This window comes from Strix uralensis, chromosome 4 (genome assembly GCF_047716275.1).
Source record: "Strix uralensis isolate ZFMK-TIS-50842 chromosome 4, bStrUra1, whole genome shotgun sequence".
In the NCBI taxonomy this organism is placed as follows: domain Eukaryota; kingdom Metazoa; phylum Chordata; class Aves; order Strigiformes; family Strigidae; genus Strix; species Strix uralensis.
In genome coordinates this window covers 71,209,718-71,235,705 of record NC_133975.1, presented here as the reverse complement: position 1 = coordinate 71,235,705, position 25,988 = coordinate 71,209,718, and the positions used below count along the sequence as shown (strand labels likewise).

The following is a 25,988-nucleotide window of genomic DNA, read 5'->3' as shown; positions in this document are numbered from 1 at the left end:
GAGAGACTTCAATGAAAAAGGGGTGTTTTTCTACCTACACCAAGGATCCTCCCCTAAAGCATGGCATCAAACCTGTCTTCTTCTTAAATTAAACCCATGGTGATAATTTTCAAACTGCTATAATAAAGGAACACTTTAATTTTACTTCGAGTTTTTAGCAAATTAAGGTATAATAAAAAGCCGTAGATAAACAGCGGCATTACAGTAATCATAACTTACCAATATGGATGTAGCCATGTTTATATAATCTGTTAAGAACCAACGTTAAAATGAGTCCAATGTTCCGGGAATTATAATAAGTTAGGTAGATAATCCATCCACAAGACAATATTGTTGCTGTTGAAAGATTAAAATGAATTAAAATAGTTTTTAAAGTATGCTGACCTAGATAAAAGCCTTACCTATTAAGACTATAAAGCACAACAGTGTTCTTCCTCCTCTCCAAAAAACTTTGAAACTGCTGGGACACTTTAATGGGTGTTTTCAGAGAGACGGTATGAGAAGGGTGTGAAGAGATGGGGGGAAAAAAAAGAAGGGGAAATGGGAAGTTCAGAAAAATATAGATTCTTCACTGCTCTTCCATTCCCCAATATAAAAAAACTTGTCCTCTGGAGGACCTACAAAAGGCACCACATATTTCATTATATCTGTCATCATCCAAGAAGTGAACTTTCACAGATCAAATCATAACATGCACTTTCCCACACGGTCATTTATTTCAAAAAAACCCTAAAAAACCAACACCACAGAAGTCATACTACCTTCCTTCTCCACCCTTCTCCAAACCGTGAACTGTAACTTAAATTTCTAGTCTTTCATATCTTAGCGGAGGAAACAACATTATCACATCTGAAACCATTTCCTGAGTTGCTGTATCCCGAGAGAGATGTACCAGTCCTTGGGTCGGCAGAAATCTGTCAACAGTTCAAGCATGGAATTTGATAGGAAAAAAAGGAAATAGCAATCCAATGAGAATCATATTTAAAAAAAAAAAAAAAAATTAGGTCTGCTAATCCCCAAAGTAATTTTTACTTTAGTTGATTAAGAGCTAGTAACCTATTTCTAACTACAAGGGTTCTCAAAGCTTCCAGAAGGACAAACCCAAAAGGAATGGGACTGCTGGGAAACGGACTAGTTCTAACTCACTTTACTGATAATTACCATTCTGTTTCATCCAAAGCAGAGTAGGAAAGAAAGCAATTTTTGTATTTGAGGTATCTCTACTCATTATACTAACTGAACTTTCTAACAGAAGTTTTTCATTTATGTATAGAATTCATACTGAAAAACTCAGATTTATTGTGCCTTTTACGGGACTCTGCAAGAGTTCAGATGATTACACCAAAAAAAAAAAAATTATAAAAACAACCTGTCCTTTGCTGCCCCTTAATTTTTTTGCAGTGTGATGTTCCACTGCTTTGTAACAACACCTGTGTTTTGTTGAAAGATGAAGAGAAGGTAGAAGAGAAAGACTTGCATGACTTCGTCTTTTCCTTACTGGAAAATGGATCCAGCGTGGCCAAAATTCAAGTAGCTCAAACACCAGGGCAGGTAAGCTGCTTGATGTGTAAAACAAATCAGATCTGTGTGGGTGACTACACAGGAACAAGGCAGGGAGGGTTAAAGCTACACCTCAGGAAAGAAACTGCTCTTGGCATTCAGTGAAGGCATACTGCAAGGACAGCATTTACCTCCCTTCTCTTTCAGATGAGTAAGCTACTCGCTGCTGGTCCTCTATCAATGTAGGGAGGAAGGTGGAATGACTCACACGTAAAGGGTCTCATTCCAGTAATAAACCTTAGTTTGAGATTAAAGTTCAACTACACACTTCTAGATACCTAAAGCCAAGAAGGTTCCCTCTTAAGGTGACATATACTGAGAAAAATCAGCAAACTAGTAAAGTCTCCAGGCACTACAGTCCTAATCCACTGCCTTTACCACTAGTCTCACTTCTACCACAAATTGTAGCCTTTTCTTTTCCCTCATCAAATTTAGTCTCTGCTATTAAGTGACAGATCCCATAAACTCTATTCATCTCATCATTATATTCTTGATTTTAAAAGCCTCTTCACTGAAATGACATTTTGGAAATTACATTTGGAAGGTTTGACTGTATGTGATTTTTAGAAATTATTCTGGAATTGAGCAACAGCTCTTTGAGAAGCATGTTCATTTCTAGAATTCATCACCTCTTCTACTGGGATCAGTAGCTAGCTGTTTCAGGATTCAGGAGAAGAAACTATTGACTTTTTTTTTTGTTCTTTTATAACAGAATGCCACAGGTCAGCAGATGAAAGCAAAGGAGGAATGGCTGGTTGAAACTGGGTCAGTTAATATATATTACTTCAATATGTTTCTACACCAAACCTCATAATGACAGGAGGCTACCCAGCTTTTTCTGTTGTTTGTGTCATTGTTTCTAGAATACCAGGTAGTTTCTTACAACTGAAGAGATCAGCAGCTCCCCAAAACTGAGTAATTGTATATAGGTCATTCTGCCCATAGAAAAAGGGGATGGACTATATTATTTCTTGAAGTTCCACCCACCCTTCCATGAAACAGAGATTTGTAAGTTTAATATATTCAAACAAGTAAGAAAGCTGAGCAAAGCTTTTGGTTTAAACTATAGCTGTTACATGGAATTGCTTATATCCTACATACTTTCCAAGTAGAATTACTAACAGTTTGCTCTAAGAATCCAGTGCAGAAAAGGAAAACCAGAGAAAGAAAACTCTGCAGGCTGCAATTTAACACTTTCATTCTTTGGTGAAAGACCTGAACATCTCTAACTCTCAAGTCAAAGCTTCCAGAGACAACTTTTTCAGATCTGTTCCTCATCTGCTCCACATTTTACCGTGAGCAACTACCAGCATGGTGACTTCTCTTATCTTCATCTTGATTACACTTAGAATTCTATGTGGAATATGAACTTTCCATGGCAACATACTAAAAGTGAAATAATATTCAGAAAGCATCCCCGGCTAATTTGCCTATGTCCTTTTCATTCAGTCTGGCCTACTGAAAAATAATTCCAGTACATCAGTAGCTAACAGACATGGTTTAACTTCCCAGAAGTCAAAAAATAAAGTTATTTTTCCTGGGCTGCCCCTCACTCCAGGTCTAAGAATCAAGGCTGAAAAGCAGGTAGTGTCTACCTTTGGAAAAGTCCAAATTCATCACACACTTCTAGCACTTGTCTGAATACAACTTAATTTTTATTTTGCTGTCCCTGATCTACCTATTCATAGATTCAGAAAACGGAAGTACCTACACACAAATATAAACAATAACACTAATGTTATAAAAAAATTAGCATCTCTAAATCAGGCACATTTACAAAACCAGCCCATAACAAAGTACACAATGGCTTAAAGACTTATTGTGGCACACAATTTAGTCTAGAATTTACGTCATTAAACACAGTAGTCTTTATATCACTATTCAAACTATACTATATTAAATGGCAGATATGTACATATTGGTATGATGAAGTTATTGTATCTGCCTGTCAGTGTGTTACAAGGCTAATCCTTTGTTAAGGTATTACCATTAATCACCAGCTTACTCTGGTGTTAGAAAAAACTTATTTCTCACTGATTTCATATTTTGCAGAGCTGCAGTTGTAGAGCATCATCCTTTGCACATTGGACTTATCTCCCAAGAGTCGCAGCACGATTAGTATTGGAAACAGTTCCGTGTTTTTTTCTTTCTGAATTACCTAAGTAGCATTGCTATACCTCACTAAACAGCTGTATGACAAGTAAAAATCTATTTTCAGTGTTTTGATGCAATTTGGTAAGAAATTTGATATTGATATGCCAGCATTTAGAGAAGTACATTTAAAAGTTCACACAAAAAAAATTTAACAAAACCAGAAACCTTACCTACTAACAGCCAAACAACATTGGAGTCATGTTCTGTTAGGAAGTCTTCCAACTGCGTGATACTTGGAACAAAACTATCATTTTTCCTTTGATCCATTGCTAAACTGTTTTTGCACCACCACCTATAGAACTGAAAGAAGAAAAAAACAACAAAAAACCCAAAATGAGTAACAAGCACAGTACAGTTTGGAAAGAATTGAGTATGTACCATGTTAAATGATCTCTAACAGTCTGTTTCACACAAATATGATTTTATTTATTATATTCCTTCAATAACATCTTCAGGATTCTCAGCTACCCTTTCTTCTATTCTAGAGCTACAGAAACACTTCCACTCATCTCTGCTGAAACAGAGTGCCTTGCTAAAACAGATTATAGATCAACAGAATGCCAGAGTAGACTCTCCAAATTTAGCATGAATGCCCCATATAATAGCAAATAAATTTTTAAAACTGTTGTCCCATAGCAGTAAGTCAAAAGGTAACTGAACATACAAGTAAAAATGAGTCTGTATTAAGCCTTCTAACATGCGAAAAGGGAGTATGAGACAATATGAGGCTGAACCCCCTGCCCCTGCGGAAGGAAAAGCCGAAGCAGACACTTTGAGGAGCTATGGAAAATTCCCATAACCTCCCAATCCACTGTGTCCATTAATTCTCTTGCTTTAGGATGCATTTGCATCATCACATAAAAAGTGACTACACAGTATCTCTGTTATAGAGAACAGAAAACCAGTCCTTCTGATCTTACACGCTTATTCAAACCACCCATAATTCACATTGCAACTGGGTTATATTAATTAAGTGTGATTAACAGGGAGTATCTCAGCTCAGTAACATGTGTAATTACACAGTAGTATTTTATTTCCATTAGTTTCAGTTGAAGTCTTCTCCCTTGGATGTTATCTGTTAAGCCTTCTTACAGGAAGATAAGCATTAATTCCACCTTTTTTTTAAAAAAAAAACACCTTCCAGCTCCTGGCAGCCTGTCTTCCTGTCAGCATACCACCCTCAAAAAAAATGAGTAGACTTTATTTCCTTTCTGATGCTCTCCATCAAAAGCTCTAGAACATACAACTACATAACATTGGTAAGACCTCAGTTTTTGAGCGGCATAACATCTTTGGAATAGTCAGTATTTAGAAGTGTTAGCAATAAAACTAACAAGTTATCCAGTTTTTCCTGTAATATTTGTACTACCTCTTACTATTATAACTTGAGAACAAAATGTGGAAGGAGAAGTTGAAAAAAACCTGATTTTAATGCACTTGTTTCTTCCCTACATTTGGGTAAATACAGTACCTTGAACTAAGAGCCTATGTTTTGAATTAAAATCCTGGGAATAAGTGCTAACAATTTGTTTGCTACCTCTTCTGTAAGAAGGAATAGAATGCGGAGGGAAGAACATGAAAGCAATAAACAAACAACAACAAAAAAACCAATACGAAAACCCGATACACCAGACACTGCTTCCAGTATTGGTGATAAAAGAAGCTCCCCTACAAAGAAGAATAATAAGCATCGCACACACATACACACGCTTTACAAAAAGAAGCCCTTGTTTTAGAAGGGACATTACATCGACAAATTAAATCACATAATGGCACTGTGATGTGCTTTAAGACATTCACAGTACCTTAATAAAAAACCCACATGTCAACTTGTATTATGAAGCAGATGATGCCTCTGTGGGCAGCCTCTAAGAGCCTTTAACCCGTGAATGACAGGGTAACTGCAGAAACCAAAATCAACACTTTCAGCATAAAGGAAGAACAAACTTGTCTCTTGGTAAGAAAGGGAGAAAACAACAGGGTCACTCTTTTGTGCTCAAGACCACAGTGGAAATGCTGTCCAATGGTGAGGACTGCCTCTCACCTTAACAAACACCACCACTATGTGATCCCTTAAGAAAGCAACCTGTGGCTTTTTCCTAAGAAATTATCACCCAATGTTACATGACACTGAGACAGGACATTAAATATCGTTATGTTCTAAATAGGATGGGGACAAGACAACTCAGAGACTGCAAGTCATGGAATCCTGATACTTAGCTACTTAAACAGTGTTCATCACTTTTTGTCATTGCTATCCGTAACCATAAACTGGATATCCTTGGAAGATTTCTGGAATACATTTGCTATTTGTATGCAAATAAACTCAGGAATCCCCCATCAGTCATCATGTGTCTATACATCATTTTGGAGCTCCACAGCTAATCCTTTAACAGCTGCCCCACTCATTTTTTTTTTTGTTAGGGCACCATTCGCCCTTCATCAAGTCACCTGAGGAAGAATATGATGGCCATGAAAGTGTAACCACCCAGAAACAGGCAGCAGCAACACCTGCACTAGATGCGAGCTCTCAGTACACACTCCAGAGGAAGCGGGTGCTTAATCCACTTAGATTATGAAGCAGTTTTGTCCATATGAACTAGTATAATAGAAAGGGGACGTATGCAGAGACGTAGGTAGTACACACTGTTTATAATGTCCTTGTGCATTTGTACAGCATGGAAGGTGGAGAGGCAGGATCTGGATCATGATGACTGTTAAAAGGAAGAGATGCAGTCTCTTCAGGACAGATATTAACTACTTTCAGTAACCCGCATTTCTTTCTGTTGACAGTCCTACACCTTCATCTTCCATGCCCTATATATGGTACCCATAGACTTGAATCGTGGATACCCCTCACCTGCCGGTGGTCATGGACATTTATTCCTGTGGGCAAAATTACTTTGCAGGCAGACAAAACATTAACTGTTGCACTCTCCAGGAACACTGACCCATTGGCTGATGAGCCCCTAATTCACAGTCATAGTGCTACTGTATTCTTCCGAAGTAACAGTATACTTTCCAAATCCCAAGGGACTGCTCTCCAGGGATGAGACCCAAGTCTAGGTGGGAAAACCCAGTCTTACCAATCCTGCTAATAGAAGAAAGAAAACACATCAAAGAGGAAGAGAAACTCAGATCTTCATATCTACCTCTCCGCACTTATTTATAGTATTTTCTCGAAGTCTCTACTGTTTTGCAATGCTCAGTTTACATGCTGGAATATAGTCCAAAACCATGACAAGTGTTTTTGTTTATTTGCCTTCCCCCCCCCGTCTTTTTTTTTTTTTTTTTAGCACATCTTTACTATTCAGTATGTTGCTTGTGGCTCTCATTCACCACATGCCATGTCAATACTTTCAAAATTTATCAGCTTTCTCCTGGGAGGAGCACAGGAGAAGAGGAAGATTTTGTGCCACTGAAGTGACAGAACCCCAGTACTTGTATTTATCTTCACAGCAGTCCTTTAAGGCATTACATAGTCTTCTTTCTGCAAATGATATCTGAAGCAAGGAGAGATAAAGGCCAGATCCTTTATTTATGATGCCCAAACTGAAAGACTTGGGCCTGCTTTTCAGGTTGTGCATGTTTAGAGCACTTAGCGAGTTCAAAGCAGACAGTGAACTGGCTTGAACATGTGAGGGTTCCCTATCACTGTAGATTTGCTCCTCCTGGTCAGACAGGCTTTCTTGATAGCAGAAACGCACACTTAACAGACACTTAAAAAATTATTTTTAATTACTTGTGTCACTTATTAATCCATTTTTCTCAGTACTGAGATGCAAGTGATGTTACAAGACTGGGGGGATGCAATTCATTTTCAGTCCGCTTCCATTATTCCAAACTCAATCTGATTTTCACAGCAAGTATCTATCTCTAAAAAGTCAAATACTCAAAAGCTGCTGCTTCAAATCTCTATAAACACATTTCAATTGTATCAGATAGGTAAACTAGTTTTAACCTCAGCCTGACACATAAACATTTAACATCAAGAACAAACCTCTGCTTGAACAAAGTCATGAAAAATTTACACAAAGCATGCATATATGAAAGAACTGACAAGAAAACCCAAAAGAAAACCACAACAGAAGCCAGGGGACCAGGCTCTCAGCCACTGGAGTGCAGTTGCTTGGCAGAGACAGCTGCAGCCCATGGAACAACCACCCACCTGTAAAAGGTCTCTCCTGTACCTTTAGCTGGGCATGAAGGCAACATATTTTATTCTGTGCCTGAGAGCATTAGGGTAATATGGGGCTTGGGCTGCATAAGAAAAGGAGAAAGAAAGAAACGTCTGTTTATTGCATTCTTTGTAACGCTCCTTTCCTGGCACACCTTGTAGAAACAGCTGAATAAAACTGGTATACAAAGGTGGGAAAAAACCTCATATTTCATGATATTGAGAAGAAACACTTTTATATGGTTACGAAACAGGTAGGGAAATAATGGATGCTGCTATTCCCCTTATTACTAGAATTCACGGGGGAATAAACTGGGAGTTTGAATTTGTCAGACATATTCCTCAGATCTTCACAGAAATCAAGCACATACCAAATACACATTAATTGACATTATTAGAGGTTAACTACCATTCTGAGGATACTCAGCTCCCAACTTCTACAGCAATTCACAATTACACCCAAAATGACACATTAAACAACAGATGTAAATCCCCCAAGTCTCAATAAATAAACATAGATAATACACCTGAATTTTTCACTTCTTCAGCAAATCAGCCATAGCCACCGTGGTTCCTTATAGAAAAGGAAAGAAATGGCATTTTTGCATCCTACACACTCCATCCCTTTCTTTCACAGGGTCTCCAGCAACAGCTGCTATGATTAGAAAGGAGTCTCACAAATGTAAACATGACTCGACTGAATTTTCCTCCGAAGGTGTCATGACACTGTTAGCACCCAGATGCACATTAGGCACATTTCACAAAACAAAAAGCTGCCAACCATGGCATCTTTCCCAAAACACTCCAGCTAGGTCCCAAGACTCCAAACCTGTCCCAGCACAGCTTAGGAAGCTCAGCTATTCTTTAATCAACAAGCAAGGGAAAGAGGAAGGAAGAGAAGGAAAGTTGTTCTCAAAAAACATGTACACAAAAAATAAGCTATGTGACAGCACCCGCACAGCAATACTGTCACCTGACATGTTGCATTGGCTTTGTACCTTACATCTAATTAAAGATTAGCAGTTCTTTTTTTAAGAAACGAACTAAGATTCGGGCCTATTTTCTTCCCCCTCCACTAGTGCTTGAAATAACAATAGCGATAAACTGTAAACACACTAAACTACTGCTTTAATTATACTAATGAAATCTTGCCAGAACCTCCAGCGGAAACAGCTGAACTAAAAACAGAGCACAGAAGAGAGTCACACCTAGTTAAACGGGTGCATGAACAGCCTTGGTTAAACCTGATTTGCACTACAGTAGCTTACATTAGTAAATAACATGTTTACTTAAAAATTAATCAAAATTAAAGTATATTCAAAGCAACTGTAAGATATAAGACAAAAATCATCCTTACAATAGCCTACCTGATGAGATTTATTTTACCTTACAGAGAAATAGAAACCACCAGCAAAGCATCTACAGTTAAAAAAAAAAAAAAAAATTAACACCCTTCTGAGAGCAGCAAAAAAACACGCAGGAAAAATCTAGTGTCTACTGATTCAGTGTCCAAAACAGCAGAAGTGATATATTTTTATTTATTTTTACTAGTACAGGACATGAGTTTTAATAAAGAAGAAATCAAAGACTCCTGCTATGGCAACCAACATCCAGTACTCTGTGCATCACTCAACTGCTAGACTAGGAATGCCTAATCGAACTTTGGATTTTTCATTTAATTTTGACTTTAAAAAAATAAAAATATATTGTTTAACCTTGTCTCCCAGACTTGTTCAGGGGAGAGGGTTGTTCCCCTGCTTACATTGCCAGCTTTTGATGCTGCAGGAGAAAAAAAGGACAAAACAAAAAAAACCCGAACAACAGAACTTAAAGGCTCATAACAGTAGAAATAAATAAGAACTTTCCTTATGCACACTTCTTTACAAAAAAAAAAATATTCCTTTTTTAGGGCTGGTCTCAACAACAAGGCAATGACATTTCCCACCCCTCTCCTTTTTTTAATTTAAGCTATACAGCATTGTACCTCTGAAGTATGAAATTGAGTCTTCTACATATGAATATTTCCAGAAGTACTTCCTCTAAATTTCTCCTCTAACACGTCACCACAATTTAGGAAAAGGGGGAAACCTGCCATAAATCAAACTACAAATCAGTCTTGTGACTACATATACCATCACCCTTTAGTGAACTACATATAGATCTTCATTAGCGTCAGTCAACCCAAAGATTTTGGTGCAGCAACAAGTGCTACAAGAAGTTAAATGAGAAGATAAGTTACTAGAAGAAGGTAGCATATCAACACACCACCGTAAGCGCAAGATAACTCTGCACGCTGCTAACAAGGAGCAGTAAATTCTTGCCTATTTCCCCCAGGATAAAATTATGCAAAAGGACAATTACCAAAGAGCAGCTGATGCACATTTCAGCATGCCAAAGTTTTCTAACAGCATACCCAAAATGGGGTTACTTCAGCACGCCACACGTGAGGATGAGAGCTTGCCATAGAGAAGTCCCGGACATGCATTTATTGCCACCCAAGCAACCCGAGGCAACTCACCGTGACCAAAATCTACTGATGCATGAACACTTGTCAAATTGTGCAAATTCAGGCCATGATCCTAAGCAAACATCACTGAACATCCATTTAGAGCCAAATGCCTAATCAGACCTTAAATGCAGTTTATACCCACAATTGTTTGAATAACGTATTAACGTACTTCTACAAAAAAAGCAGACTTCTCCCTCCTACTCTCCAGGTTTTTTTTCCTCAGTTGCCAAAATTTCTCACCTGATTGTTTATCTGGTCATTATGTTTTGCACATAAAAATTGGGAAAAAACCCATGCACAGCTACAATTTAAAAAAGCCAGAAAAGGAGAATTAACTAATTAAATGACACAACAGAGCAACTCTCCCATGGCAAGAATGGAGGACTTTTAAACCTGATACAATTATAGATATAAAGATACATCTATTGCAGTAAACTACCAACTTTGTAAGTTTTCACAAAGTTTAGTGAAGGTTGCTGTGGAGAGGTGTCTTAAAAGGGGAAACAAATCCAGACGTAGATACTGGCTATACACTAATCTGTAAAATACACCTCCACCATATTAACATGTTAGAGCATGTCACACTGATAAATTACATGAGATTTTTTTTACTGACAATATGAAGTGCAGGCACATTATCATTACAGCTTTACACACATCAGAAAGCACGCGCATTTTGTGTTAAATCAGCGTGTGTGCGTTAAACCCTCTCAGGACCGCGGGCACCAGCAGAGATCGTCTTTCACCGGCCAGGGAAAGGAAGAGCAAAACTTTCCTCGCAGGCCAAACAAAACTGGAAGAGCCTGAACTCCTGCCCTCTGACCTTACACCCGTTCTGCACGGCGTTAACCTACAAAAGACAGACGCAAAGGGAAAAAAAAACCCCAAAAAACAGGAACCCGTGAAACCGGAGGGGCTTCCTTTCGCGCCGCTTCCACGGAAGGCGGAGGGGGCCGGCGAAGGAAGGTGGACACGCCGTACCGGTACCACAACGCCTTCTCGGGCGGACAAGGCAGCACGCGAAGATCGCCTCCGCCTCAGCACCGGCGGGGGCGCAGGGGACGCGGCGCGGCCCCCAGCCCCCTCCCCGGCACGACACGGCACGGCACGGCGAGGCCCGCGCCAGCCCCAGCGCGCTGCCGGCACCCGGCTCCTCCCGGGGCGGGGGCGGCTGGCGCCCCTCACAGCCGTCCCGCGCTTTCCCCTCACGGAGGCCGCCGCCGGCGTCGCGGCCTGACAGGCCCAGGGAGAGCGGCGGGGCCGACCCCTCCGCCCCAGCCCCCGCCCCGCCTTCAGCCCGCGGCGGCCCAGCCCGGTGGGAACGGGAGCACGCCCCCGCCCCGCCCCGCCCCGCCTGCCGCGGGCAAATCCCCTACCCGGCGCCCCCCGTACTTACGCCATCGCCCTCCGCGGCGGCCTCACAACGGACCCAGAAGCGGCGGCGGCGGCGACGACAGCGGCCGGGGCCCTCCCGCACCTCCCGACGAACGCCGGGCCGGGCCGCCCCGCCCCGCCCCCAGCGCCGCCGGCCCGCAGCGCCGCCGGAGCCAACCGCGAGGCGCCGCCGGCCGGCGGGGCCAATGGCAAGGGCGGTGGCTCCCCGAGGGGGCGGGAGGAAGGGGGCGCGCCACCAATCGCGAGAGGCGGTGCCTGCTCCTGGTGTGTGTGCGGGGAGGGCGGGGGGAGCCTCTCCCGCCCCTCGCGGCGGGGGGGGGGGGGGGGTGTGGGCGGTGCGTGGCGCATGCGCGGGCGGCGACGCGGCTGGAGGGCACAGGTGCCGTGCGTTTGCCTGGGGGTGTCTGTATCTGATAAACACGGCCCGTAGAGTTTAGTCTTTTTGATGGATCCTGCAACAGACGCAGTTATCTGCGGTCGTCACCAGCACGTCTGAGGGGTCCCGTGAGGGGAAGCACTGCCGGCCTCGGGCTCCCCTCGGGCCGCCGGTCACCAGCCGAGGCGCCTGTCCATCCACCGCACACACCGCTGCTCCCTGCCCTCCCAGTTCCATCATTTCTTAACCGAGCGGCACTGAAGCTTTTTGTTTGCCAAGTGGCTGGGTAGTGCTGTGTTCTGGCTGTTGTTCTGTCCATTGTTTGTTCCCTCCAAAATAGGTGGATGAAACTCGCCCCCTGCCAAGAGACAGGCAGATACAACGTTGTCAGCCTTTTTGAACACATGCGTGGCTGTGACTTGAATGTCAGATGTAGTAAAACATGATGAACGCATAGATTTCTTTAAAATCACCAGGGCATGCATCCTACAGACTTAAGTAGTGTATCAGAGGAAACCAGCTGTAACTGTGTGTACGTGTGCGTGCACCTCTGCCCGTGTGCCTGCACGCTGTCAAGACGGACATGTTCCCTCGATACCTCCGAGGCCTCTGGAGGCTGCGGCGTGCCGTGTCTCCCAGGGCTCCATCGTCAGCAGGGTGAGGGGTACCCACTCTCGGGCACCTAGATTAGCAGTCTGGTTGTACTGCTTTGTGCCTGAAAAATAAATCCTTTGGAGGGGTAGGAACACAGATCCCCTAAGCCAGGATCCTGCTCTAGCTGACCTGACAGTGAGGCCTGTCTATGGGCTGCGTGGATTTGCTTGAGCCAAATTGAAACTGAGCCCAGCTGAGCAGAGGGCCTGTGGCTCCTCTCTGCAAGCCATGTGTCCTTGCCTCCTGCCCCGCGTTGGCTCAAGCAGACTGCAGGGTTTTCCCTGCAGAGCCACCTTTCAGCCGGATCAGCAAACAGCGAGCACGATCCCACTCGCTGCACAGATGCCCCTGGGCGCCTGGCAGGAGCTCTTACCCTAGTGCAGAAAGGCACTGTCAGGATTATCCTTCAAGCAGCATCGTGATCTTGCAGCACCGCAAACCAGAGTCGAACCCTCACCCCAGCTGCACCCCGGCATCCTCAGCGGCACAGCTGGGCAGAACAGCTTCAGGCATCCTCCGCCCAGCAGATGAACTACCATCAAAGCAAGTGTTATCTAACAAGGTTTATCCTTCATGTTTTTTTATTACATTCTCATCATACTAAGCATAGTAAGAAAAATATTGTTTAAATACTTCTGGTTTTCATAGTGAAGCCCCCTTTTACACCTCATTCCCTGCTGTTGCTAGAGCCATGCACTCCAGCAATGCTCTGACCTGCTGCGCCGAGGGGATGGATGCTCAGGGTCTTGGGAGGCTCTTCCAAATGTTTTTATCCCCATGATGTCTGAAGGCTTTAATGAGGACCATGCAGCTAAGTCACATGAAGAAATTTTAGCTCAAAACTAGCACTAGAGCTTGGGGAAGGTGAGCCTTTGCCTGGTGTAAAAGATGGAAAGAAAAGCTTTAATGCTGATACAGACCTGGCTAGAAAATTGAAATATGGAGTTAATGCAAGGAAAAATATTTACCCCTCTATGACTTTGAACCTATTTGTTTCATAAAGGGCACTAATATTTGCCTTTTCTTTAAAAGAAACATGCACTTTCTCCTCAAGAAAATATTTTTATGTTTGAAAAGGCCAAACTAGATTTATTTTTAAACTCTATCAATTACAGGGCAGAATGTGTCCCAGAACAACCAAAATAAGGCAGATGGAGAAATGGTTTCTGTTCTTAGTGTAATACCACAACTTAAAGTTACCAGGATCAAAATAGAAAAGCTGAAGTAGCTGAAATTATGGGTCTTATCACAATTCCAGTGATGGGGAGGAAATGCAGAGGCTTTGAGTCCTTGTGCAACAGATAAAATCAAAACAGAAGTTATTCCACACAGTATTTTTAAATAAAGATCAGCTCAAGTCCAACATGCCACTGTGTTTATATAAAAAATTAGTACATGTGCATATTTGTACCGTGCAATCTAACAGCATTCTTCACTTTGCCTTATAATAGCCAGTGGCATTGCCGTTTTAAATGTCTTTGGTCCCTTTCTGTGCTAGTGCAGCAATAATAAGTATTTCCAAAACTGATAACAAAGAGTAATTTTAGCAATTAGCAGCAACAGTTTTATATCATTTTTAGGTTTGTATATGTTCAGTTTTCAGATCCCTCTTCTTTTACACCTGAGAGTTATTTTGTCAGCATCATCTGGCTTGGTCTAAACAAATTTGGTCTTCACAGGCTCTCACCAAAGCATGGGACCTCACACATGGATGACCGCAGCAGGTCACTGTGTCACAGGCCAGAGCTGTGGAAAGCCTTGGGTGCCGGGCTTTTCTTATTTAGGTGGGCATTTGGTATTATGCCAAAGTTTCTGACTCCATGAGTGCAGTTCCTTGGAGGCAGGGGTGTTGCATGGGTGTGATGGGGAGTGGAGCTGGTGGTTGCCGTAGGTTAGCGCTGACATGAGGTTTGTGGATTCTCACAGCACCCCTGCCTGATTGCCTGCTGCTTGTTTGAAGATTGCATTTTTTGGGATGTTTGTCTGTGTTGCCGATTTCCATCACCAGTTTCATTCCTTCCATTGCCTCCCATGACCTTTTGGGGGAGTGTCCACAAATTAGCTCCTGATATTTTCCCCCTGCTTTCTTTTCCTTCTCTCTCTTCTTAAAGGAGTTTTCCCTTCATTGTCTTCACAATAAGTAATAATGATGGACTGCTTATTTCAGCTCTTCTTTCTATATGCTGATGTCAGACAATAAAATATATTTGACATTTGAAATTTATTTGTAGAAATTACTTTTAAAAGGGTACATCAAATAATCAAATAATCAAAACTTCAAGATACATTATCCACATCAACCAAAAAGCTCAGGTGATAAGAGAAAGGAGTTGATTAATTGCCTTTGTCTTCTGTAATCCAGTCGATGATTCAGATCTGAAGTACCAAGAAAGGCTCTTCCAACATGCTGAGCCATTCTTGAGGTGGCTTGAGATTAACGGATGAAATATAATGCACTGCAATATGATACAATACCTTAAAAGTAGAGTAACATGATGACTGTCATATCTAGATTCATATTTTGGGGGCAGGGGAAGTAAGTCAGGGGTTTCTTTCAGTCCTGTCCACTCTTTAATGTACCTGTGGCTCATTTGCCTTTTTGGGGGGAAACTGTCAGCTTCTGATGGCGTTATGTACACACACAGAGCACAAACAGCCTCAGCTTGAACGTTGTCCCTGGAGTATAACTTTTTAAGCTTGCCCGAATTTTTCTCATGGTCTAGAAAACAGAGAATAGTTCGTCCTTAAATCTTTGCAGTGTATGATGTTGTGTCTTTAGTTACCAGCATGGGAATTGAAAAGAGGTTTTATAAATGTTGTCGCATCATATAATTTTAAAGTTAAGGAAAATTATAACCCTGTCCTCTACACTTTAACTTATTTTACATCAGGTGGCATTCCCATTTGCCTCAGAATGTTCTTTTTATGCCTAAAACTTCAAGACTTTCTTTGTAAGGAAAAAGGAGTAGTTGAGTAAGAGTTAAGTAAATTATTTATACCTCCTCTGTTTTGCAGTGGAAGACGCTTCTCCGAACATTGTTCTAAAAGCTCCCAAGTCTTTTAGCTCATATGTTTTATCTTTGGTTGATGCCAGCCAAGGGTCATAGTCAAGCTAAGGCTGAGGCTGCCAGAATTTATTTGTACAGAACTGGAAGCTGCTGGGTACATGACACTATTTGACAAAAGCAAAAATGTGACCATTCATACTCGTTTCTCTGACTTACACTATTTACCTTGTTGTGGCAGCTGGATACTCCTGGCATTTTCCAAGGGGATGGAGCGGTCACTGCTCCACCTGAATACTCACGGGCATGACCCCTCTAACAATCTGGCTCGGTCATACTGGTGCTTCTCCTTCAGTAATGCAGTAGAAAGCCTCCCTTACCAACAATTATTTTCTTCTTGCAATTAAGCCAGCAACTTCTTACTAAACTCCCATATGTGATCTCTTAAGTAGCAAGGATCTTGTTTCTCTCTCAGCCCACTAATCCCGGTGACGTCCTTTTGCAGTGATCCAGGACCCCCTCCCCTAGCCGTGTGAGAGTGGGCAGGGACCCAGCCCCAGAAGCAATCGAATAGCCTTGAGCCTTCCCTTCCTTCTGCTGCACCTGTCCTTGCCCCATCTCCCATCACCATGCTCCATCTGCATCCCCCAAAGCAACCAAACTCCTGCAACAGCCCTCCCCACCAGCCCAAGTAAGCAGAATCAGGCATTCATCATTGCGGAGTTAGAGGCTGATTCACCGGCATCTGTTACATTATGAGACAATTCATTTAATTAGGAAACTGTAAAGAGCCCCTTCATAGTCTTCGTCAGATCAGAAAATCCTTGTCAGGCAATCCTCTTGCAGGGAGCTCTCTAACAATATTGTCGGGGAATCGTTTTCCTGGTGCTGTGTTTAGTATCACAGGAGGTTTCAGAGTGCAGGCACGGGCGTCTCACACCTTAGGATGGGCTCTGGCTCAGGTGGACCACAAGCAGCACAGTAACCAACTCAGAATTCAAAATATTTCCCTCGTTCTCCCAGCTCTGAGAAAACAATTACAAATAAATAGAAAAAAGCATGTTACTACTGCTCTGTATATTATGAAACTAAATTCTGTCTTCAGCTGTGCTTTAGTGAGTGCTTTGAAGTTGCTGGAGCTGTGAGTATATAAATGGAAGTACTGGCTGGTTTACACTTTCTCTAAATAACATCAGTGTTTACTATAAGAGTTCATTCCAGATTTCATTAAAAACAAACACTGAGTTTAGACATAAATAAATATAAATACTCCTTATGCAAAATATTTGTGGCACTGCAAAAGCTTACTATAATATAAGCCAGCAGCTGGTGGGTCAGAAACACTCATATCCTTTAGCTTAGTGGCAAGATCTTAAATTCTTTGATTCTTTTCATCTGAAGATAAAATCACAGACACTCTCTTCAGAAAACAAATAAATATTAATAATTTGCATTAAGTACATAATTTTCCAGAGCTGGAAGTCATTTGTTATCAATTACAGAATTAATTTATTCCATACTTGACCTTTCCGTGCTCGCAGTGTCTTTTTTGCTTCCAAAGCATATTTATCCAAGGAGCTTCACTGAAGGTTGTTGATCTTTCAATGGAAGTTGTCCATCTCATGGTGTACCCAAAAACTGATTCCCAAACAGGTTCCTCCTGAACTGGAAGAAATCCTCCTTGCTCTGAGAGTAGTTTAATCGTGTCTGGATTGGTGCACCCAGATCTTATGTGAATATATGAAAATTATAGAAGGATCAAGAAGGATTCATTAAATCCCGAAATAAAATCTAAAGGAAAATATAATTTACCCTACATAAAGGATATGCTGTCATATTCCTCTAAACTAAACAATATAGTTTTCACTTTGATTCGCAGTCAGAATGGTATATGAGAAATACTAACAAAACATGTTAGTTTTTATTTTAGTTTCTTCAAGCAATCATTTTTATAAACCTTTTCCTTCTGATGTGATTAATGAGTGCGATTGTAAACCAACACTGATAATAAAATCTGCATTTTATAACAGGTGCTGTTTAGCCAAATTCACAGGAAAGATCTCGTGCATCTCATTCAGATCTCTTGCATACAGATTATCCTGTAAGGAAACAGGCATCAAACCATATAAAATTATGCTGATGTCAGCAAGCCCAGGGTTTAGTTTGTAGGAGCCAAAAGCTTTTATCAACAACTTGTTAAAATTCAACTATCAAAAATGTTTTCAGACAGCACTAAAAATCCTATTTCCATGAAAAGTCATTAATTTTAATTTCAGAAAATGACACGTGAAAAGAAGAAAACAGGTAGGGATCTCATGATATCCCATCACTCTATCTTGGCATTTACTAAAACACACTTAAGTGTCCTTATGTTGCACCTGCACATGTTTTTTCACAAAATCCTTCACTTAATATTTTAAAAACCCATCTTTCTCACCTGTCCCCACATCACTTGCTAGACATACACACATGAAGCTTGACTGTGTTACTGCTTCCTTTTTCAGTATGGATTTTTTTGATATGGATTATAACTTCCTTACTATTAAGGAAATTGTTGCTATTAAGGAAGTTATTGTTGTTATTACAATCCCAGAGATTTCCTTTAGCCTGTTGTGTTTTCCTATGATCTGTTCACCAAACCCATTAAAAACCTGTGCCTGGCTTTGGGTGTGTATTTGGAAGCCCGTAAAGACCCCAGGCATCCTCCCTGCTCCCTGATGTGGCCCCAGTGCCACTGCATGTGCCACAGGTAACAGCAATACCCAGTGCTGTAGAGCTACATCTTGACTCTTTCTCGCCGTTTTGTTTCTGTCTAGTTGCGTTACTGATTTATACTGGATTTTATTGGGTGTCTCTAGCCCTATAAATAATTGTCTGTAGGGTAACTAGAAGCAGTTATGTCCATTCCTTCAGTGTTCACATCTTATAGCTCTAAAGCATCACTTTATTAACACATTACATTTTATGTTGTTCTGCTGGTAATAAATGTCATCAGATGGTAGGTTAGCTTTAGTTTTTGTTCTTAAATTTCTCTTATTTTTAGTTATTCTTGCTCTCAGAAGAAGTGCATTGTACTGAAACACAGTATTAGAAGACTTTTTGTGCTAGATGTATAGCCAAATTGTATAAGCCTTTTGTCTAGGCAATCTAAAACCTATTTTGAACATACAATGAGAAGTATTTACCAAGTAAAGTTTCTTTTTTAAACTGGAGACCCCATTCCTGGCCCTACTAGTTATCTAGAAGAATGAACTGGCATACAGCAAGTGGGTGTAACACTCTGTTGGCAGAGAAAGAGGTGAAAGCACAGTCTTTTTTGTGGTTCATGACTATTTTTAACTTTAATTTCCTTTATAATTATTTCCTTTCCTGGATTCATAAATCTGCAGTAGCCTGTTATATAAATCTCATCTATCCCATGTTTACAAATAATTTTGGCTTAGATTCTGTGTTCTTTGCACTTTGGAAATTCCCACAGACTTGAACTTTGGGTGTATAAAGACATACGCAGGATATCACCCCATGTTTAATACCAGCTCTGTACAATAAGCCTTTTGTAATGACAAATACCCACCTACATTTCTTTTAACCTCCTCTAGCGTTTTTGTTGGAGAAGCTACATTTCACTTGCTGTCTCAGTGACTGCTGTGTAGTAGGATAATACTGAGACTTTGTGGGGGTTTATTCCTTTCATTATTTGTTCATTTTTTGGTTTAAAAAAAAGGGGGGGGGGGAATTCAACAGTGAATTCTTCATGCACAAATATAACATGGATTTGAAGGGGTGATGTAATTGTACAGCTGAGAAAATAATCACACTTTAAGTGCAGTTTTTAGGAAAATTATTTAGAGGTGAAAGAAGAGATAAAGTGGGAAAAGTAGGAGAAAAAAGGTATCTATGTAAAGGCAATAATTGTGGCAGAGAAAACCAGGCCAAAGGCTCTCAAAATTGTGCTCATGGAGAACCATTTAACACAGGAGACACTGATAGCTGTGCAACAAATTATTGTGCAATGCAACTTACCCGTGTTCAACGTTCAAAATGCTTGTGCCCTATGTAACCAAGGGCTTTGGAAGTTGCCTAGGAGATCCTCTGACACATTATGTATCTATAATGTCATCTGTTTCCAATTTTTTGGGGATAGCTGCTTGTGCGGTATTACTATGAGACCACAGAAGTGACCACACGCAGCTAGAGCAGTACCTGCTCTTAGAAGCAGGTGAAGCAACTGCTGTATAGGCATTTTCCAGGTCTTCTGAGAGTTTGCCAAGATAAATGGGAAGAATATAGGTGAAGCATTGACAAAGCTGCAAGGACAGGGTCTTAATTCACTGTGGATACCTCCACACATAAAGGCTATAGTGTCATATTGGAAGGATACTGCATCTTACCTTCAAGGCTTACAACATTTAAGAATGAGCAAGGTGACTTTAAAAATGTTCCTAAAATAACAAGTGGCAGTAGAAATAGAAGAGGAACCACTTCAAGACGTACTGCGTTCAGGTATTAATCAATGAGGAGTCAGGACCAGCCATGGAGCTCTGACCCATGGAGAGCTCCTGAGCCCTCACCTCAGAGACTGATATAACGGGATCACATTGGGAGAGAGAGCAGAGCAGCACATGCAAAGCTTGGTCCTGTTCTCGGTGAAATTACTGAAAGTTTTGACCATGACATCCCTGGAAGCAGAGTACATGCCCTTAATATTCCCCACAGACCCAGATGAAATACTGCTGACACATTTGCAGTGTAATCAACCCAGATCTCACTTAGCCTGGGTAGTACACAAAGCAGTACAAATAAATATACTGCTATTAGTAATAAAATATTATGATGAAAAGTGGCCAGTGGTAACACTTAGCAATAATGTAAGTGTCATTACTAATACACAGATCACACCCTTGGAGACATATGATTTTGATGATTTTACCTAATAAATACTTTACAAATTATATTTACAAGCAGGAAGTAATTTATAAACAAGCAATTTATCACATTTGCATTTGCTAAACTACACAGCTTCCCTGCTTGTATTCTGACTATACTATTCTGCTGTTTGCCACTGTGCAAGACCGAGTTGGCTTTTGCCTTAAAAAAATGATCTATCTCTATTTTTTCTTTCTCGTATAGCTGGAAAATGATAGCTCAACATTTTCTGTTTGCACACTGTGTCCTCTCCGACTACCTGAAGGTCCTAAACCATCCTTGAAAACAGTTAACACCAGCAAGTATCCTTGAACTAAGGGTGAAAATTATTTAAACTGTTGGTGTTAAAAAGACAAAACTGGCAACCATTTCTGTGCTGTTTCAAAAGCTGTTATCTCAAATGCTGGATGCTTCTTAGCAGTGAAAATGGCTTTACGCCTGTTATGACAGAAGGTTTTAGCTTGGGGCAAAGGGGAACCTCTCTGGCCACAGCCTCATTCCCTAGGGCTGGAAGGACATAAAGCAAACTCCAACTGAAAACCCACTGAAATTATTTGCGAGAGCAAAAGACAGCACAGATGATCTGCTTGAACTGGGCTCTCTCCAGCAGTTCCAAGAGTCACACATTTCCTGGTGTCTGAGCCCGGGCAGGAGCAGTGCCTGGGTGCTGGCTTGGGGAGATAGGGAAGCTCTGCCTATCTTCTAGCAGAAGGAGCTGCACAATTTCCTTTTCAGCCTGCGGTTGGCCTGCTTCCTGGGCTCAACATGTGCACAGGAAAGAAGGGTTTGTCTATAGGCTTACTCCCTTCCCTCCTCCCTGTGATGGCCAGAAAGCTTTCTTTCAAGCGAGGAAAGAGTCAGTAACACTTTGGGAAGTGTTACTCTATCTCCAAGTTCCTTTTCAGGAAATGTGCTTTTCTCCAAGCAACGTGCAGAATCTTTTCTGAACCCTGCACAGCACTGAGCTGGATAGTTTGTAAAGGGAGGGGGGGTCTGTGAGTTGTTTTCTTTCACCTGTGGTTAGGCATTCCTCTTTCTCAAGTATTTTTCAGAAACATCTGTGATCTCTCATGAATGCATCTACCTGGCCATGCATAGCAGTAAATCATATTACTCTTTCCAGAGAGATTTTCTTTGTTCTTTAGACAACACTGCATTGTGGCAAATGTGACAGCAATGTGACAAAGATTAACATGTTTTCCTAAAGTTGCTTAATAGTTAGCTAAAGAAATGCAACCTTTTACTATTTTGTGAGTCAAGAAAACAAACCTAGTACCAACAAATACCAGATTTGCCATGAGTCAAAAAATCGTAGAAAACTGTTCAAAAGTCTACAGATTTATTTCCTAATTGCTGTGTGTTTCTTTGGTGAGTTCCTAAAGCAAACTTCCCTTAGAGATGCTACCAGAGGCCAAGATGTGACATGAGGTTTTAGGGAACACTGGAGGTTTTTAGATTTTCGCTTTGAAACATGTTTACAGAGTTTACATTTTATTATTATTAAATTTACATTTACAAGGGACAGGGAAAGACAGAAACTGAAAATCAAACTTATTATGGAAATGGTTTTTAGCATTAACTGTGAAATATAAAAAACTCTGCTTTTACCAGATTTTACAAGTATGACTTGGAATTATTTAGAAACTGGGCTTCTACTAAATTGACAGCATTCCTTTGACTTTGGCCATAATAGTCATTGCTTTTGCAAACAGCAAAAAGGAGAACTGCTTACTTTAGCACTAGCTCCTCCACAAAAAAGCAAACATACTCTCTTTTGGCCGGCTGCATTGGAGATGCCAATTTAGTATTTCAATCTAGAACAAACATCTTTGTCAGTCCAGTGTCAGCTCTTGCTGGCAGGGAGCAGCCCTGTCGCAGCTCTAGATCAAATGGTGTCCCCTAGATGTATTTCTCTTTGTCACTGTCACCCACAGACACATCCTCTGAAAGCAAATAGCCCAGCAGTGATGCAGCTGACTGCTGAGCAGGGTGCATCATTCAAGCATCAAGATGGCTTTTGACTGGCCAAGATCCTAGAGATGCCACTGTTTTTAATAAGCTCTTTTAATACTTCATATTGATTCCAGATCTAATTCAAAGCCCACTGAAACCCATAAGGGTAGGCTCTGAAGGGCTCTGATAACATTGACAGAAGTCGTGGATTTGGTATAACTATCTGCAATTACATAATCTGCCTGAAGGCTAATTTATTTTTTAATATTTTTCTCCATTTTCTTCATAATTCCTTCTATTCCACCTGCTGCTGAATCTCTCACCAACCCCTGCCCAGCTCCAAAGCCCTGGGCATCTGTGATCATATGCAAGGTTTGGGGATGGAGGAGGTTAATGCTGACGTACTGGAAAGGGGCAGGGAGAGCAGGGATGAGGAGAGAGTGCACACCAGCAGACCAGTGAGCTTCTGATGGGGTGACCTGGCAGCTCCTGTTCCCCTTCCTGGGACTGCTGAGCACATGCATCTCCTGCAGAACCAGGAGAGAAGGTAAGTGATGATGGGGGCAGGGAGCTTGGAGAGGGCTGGGAAGCTGCATCCTGGACGTTTGCCAGCTGCATTGTTGATCTGTCTTCTGAACAAACAATCCCAGCCTGGGACCTTGACATGGCCTTTTGGTGGTATTAACAGTCTTCCTGCTCTCAAGACACACTTGTCTCAGTCTGGGTCTGCCTGGGACTTAGAGGTGATGTCTGCTCTGCCTAGCAGGTGCATGTGGTGAACACTTCCAGCTCTGATCAACCAGTCACAACCGAGGATCTCACCATGAGTGTTAGGCTCACCTCTGAGCAAAATACCCTGGTTTCCTTCCCAGAAAGGCTGTGCGTGGTACACAATTGGGATGAAGTGAGAGGACACACACGCACACTGCAGCCAGTGATCTCACAGTTGAGACCTAATCACAACGAGCAGACGAGCATCCAGCTTCTTGCATACTTCCTCAGTCATCTCTGATGGTCAACTCTGTCTCAGCCCAGCCTGAGACTGTGATACGAGGAGAGCAGGAGGCACCCACGCTTTCAAACAGCACAGAAAACCACATGGGGATGGAAAATTTAAAACAGAGCTCCTGTGTTTTAGAGCAATAATTAGTTCTTGGCTGTTTCTTTCTAGATATCTTGGGAAAGACAGTTATCTGAGAGTTGAAATTAAGAAGCATCATGTTTACCTTTGAGTATGAGAAGGAGATAATAAAAGCTGATAACATCTGTAGAAAACAGCAGAATTTGGTACACTCAGAAGGGCTGCTGTTGGGGTGTTGAGGGAGCATGGGGGCGGTATTTGTTTGGGGGGGTGCTTTGTTTACATTTTAAACTCAGGCAAGAGAGTCCATTCTTGTGTGTGCTGTTTTGTTTTTCTTGCCTGAACTACAGTACTCTGTATTTTAAATTCAGAAAGTAGAAAGCTCCAGAAAGCACTTCCAAAGAATTCATAAGCATAAGCAACCCAGGAGGTTCCTGGAATGCATTGATGATAACTTCCTTCTCCAAGGGATAGAGGAGGCAATGAGAAGAGGTACTATGCTGGACCTTGTTCTCACCAACAAGGAGGGGCTCATGGGGAGTGTGAAGCTCAAGGGCAGCCTTGGCTGCAGTGACCATGAAATGGTGGAGTCCAAGATTGTTAGGGCAGTGAGGAGGGAGCACAGCAAGCTTGCTACCTAGGATTTCAAGAGAGCAGACTTTGACCTCTTCAGGGATCTGCTTGGCAGAGGAGCATGGGATAAAGGGAAGAGGGGTCCAAGAAAGCTGGTTAATATTCAAAGATCACCTTCTCAAAGCTCAGGAGTGATGCATCTTGACAAAGAGGAAGTCAGGTAAGAATGCCAGGAGGCCTGCATGGATGAACAAGGAGCTTCTGGGCAAGGTCAAAAACAAAAAGGAAGCCTACAGAGGGTGGAAGCAAGGACAGGTAGCCTGGGAGGAATACAGAGAAATTGTCTGAGCAGTCAGGGATCAGGTTAGGAAGGCCAAAGCTCTAATAGAATTAAATCTGGCCGGGGGCATCAAGGGCAATAAGAAAAGCTTCTGTAGGTACGTAGGTGATAAAAGGAAGACTAGGAAAAGTGTGGGCCCTCTCTGGAAGGAAGCAGGAGACCTGGTTACCCAAGACATGGAGAAGGCTGAGGTACTCAACAACTTTTCTGCCTCAGTATTCACTGGCCAGTGCTCCAACCACATCACCCAAGGAAAAGATCAGATTCGAGACCATCTAAGGAACCTGAAGGTGCACAAGTCCATGGGACCTGATGAGATGCATCCACGGTCCTGAGGGAACTGGCACATGAAGTGGCTAAGCCACTATCCATCATATTTGAGAAGTCATGGCAGTCCAGTGAAGTTCCCCCTGACTGAAAAAGGGGAAACATAACCCCCATTTTTAAAAAGGCAAAAAGGAATACCTGGGGAACTACAGGCCAGTCAGTCTCACCTCTGTGCCTGGCAAGATCATGGAGCAGATCCTCCTGGAAATTATGCTAAGGCACATGGAAAATAAGGAGGTGATTGGTGACAGCCAACATGGCTTCACTAAGGGCAAATCATGCCTGACAGATTTGGTGGCCTTCTACGATGGGGTTCCAGCATTGGTGGATAAGGGAAGAGCAACTGATGTCATCTTGGACTTGTGCAAAGCTTTTGACACTGTCCCACATGACATCCTTGTCTATAAATTGGAGAGACATAAATCTGATGGATGGACCACTCGGTGGATAAGGAATTGGCTGGATGGTCTCACTCAAGGAGTTGTGGTCAACAGCTCGATGTCCAAGTGGAGAGCAGTGACGAGTGGTGTTCCTCAGGGGTTGGTGTTGGGACCAGCACTGTTTAACATCTTTGCTGGTGACATGGACAGTGGGATTGACACCAAGCTGTGAGGTGCGGTTGACAGGCTGGAGGGAAGGGATGTCATCCAGAGGGGCCTGGACAGACTGGAGAGGTGGGCCTGTGCAAACCTCATGAAGTTCAACAAGCTCAAGTGCAAGGTCCTGCACATGGTTTGGGGGGAATCCCAAACACAAATACAGGCTGGGCCATGAGTGCATTGAGAGCAGCCCTGCAGAAAGGACTTGGGAGTATTAGTGGATGGAAAACTGACTGTGAGCCAGCAGTGTGCACTCACAGCCCAGAAAGCCAACCACATCCTGGGCTGCATCAAGAGAAGTGTGGCCAGCAGGTCGAAGGAAGGGATTCTCCCCCTCTACTCCACTCTCCTGAGACCCC

General features: G+C 42.1%; 1 protein-coding gene and 1 long non-coding RNA gene across 12 annotated transcripts in view; both read right to left on the bottom strand.

Annotated features, from left to right (window-relative positions):
- The window catches only part of BLTP1 (bridge-like lipid transfer protein family member 1), a 124,104-nt gene extending 112,204 nt beyond the window's left edge, over positions 1-11,900 (bottom strand). For 10 of the 11 annotated variants that reach the window (XM_074867245.1, XM_074867247.1, XM_074867254.1 and 7 more), the window contains exons 1-3: positions 11,797-11,900; positions 3,885-4,014; positions 220-336 (exon numbers count right to left, since the gene is read on the bottom strand). In XM_074867245.1, coding sequence (XP_074723346.1) covers positions 220-336; positions 3,885-3,981 — 214 coding nt within the window. In that variant the 5' untranslated portion in view covers positions 3,982-4,014; positions 11,797-11,900. Of the gene's footprint in view, positions 1-219; positions 337-3,884; positions 4,015-6,665; positions 6,682-11,796 lie in introns of those variants that run through there. The other variant, XM_074867246.1, reaches the window with a different exon arrangement.
- A 4,678-nt stretch (positions 11,901-16,578) lies between these two features.
- LOC141942960 (uncharacterized) overlaps positions 16,579-25,988 on the bottom strand; it is a 34,897-nt gene continuing 25,487 nt past the window's right edge. Inside the window, exons 2-3 of the long non-coding RNA XR_012628788.1 lie at positions 17,356-17,557; positions 16,579-16,855 (exon numbers count right to left, since the gene is read on the bottom strand). This is a non-coding gene — a long non-coding RNA (uncharacterized LOC141942960). The remainder of the gene's footprint in view (positions 16,856-17,355; positions 17,558-25,988) is intronic.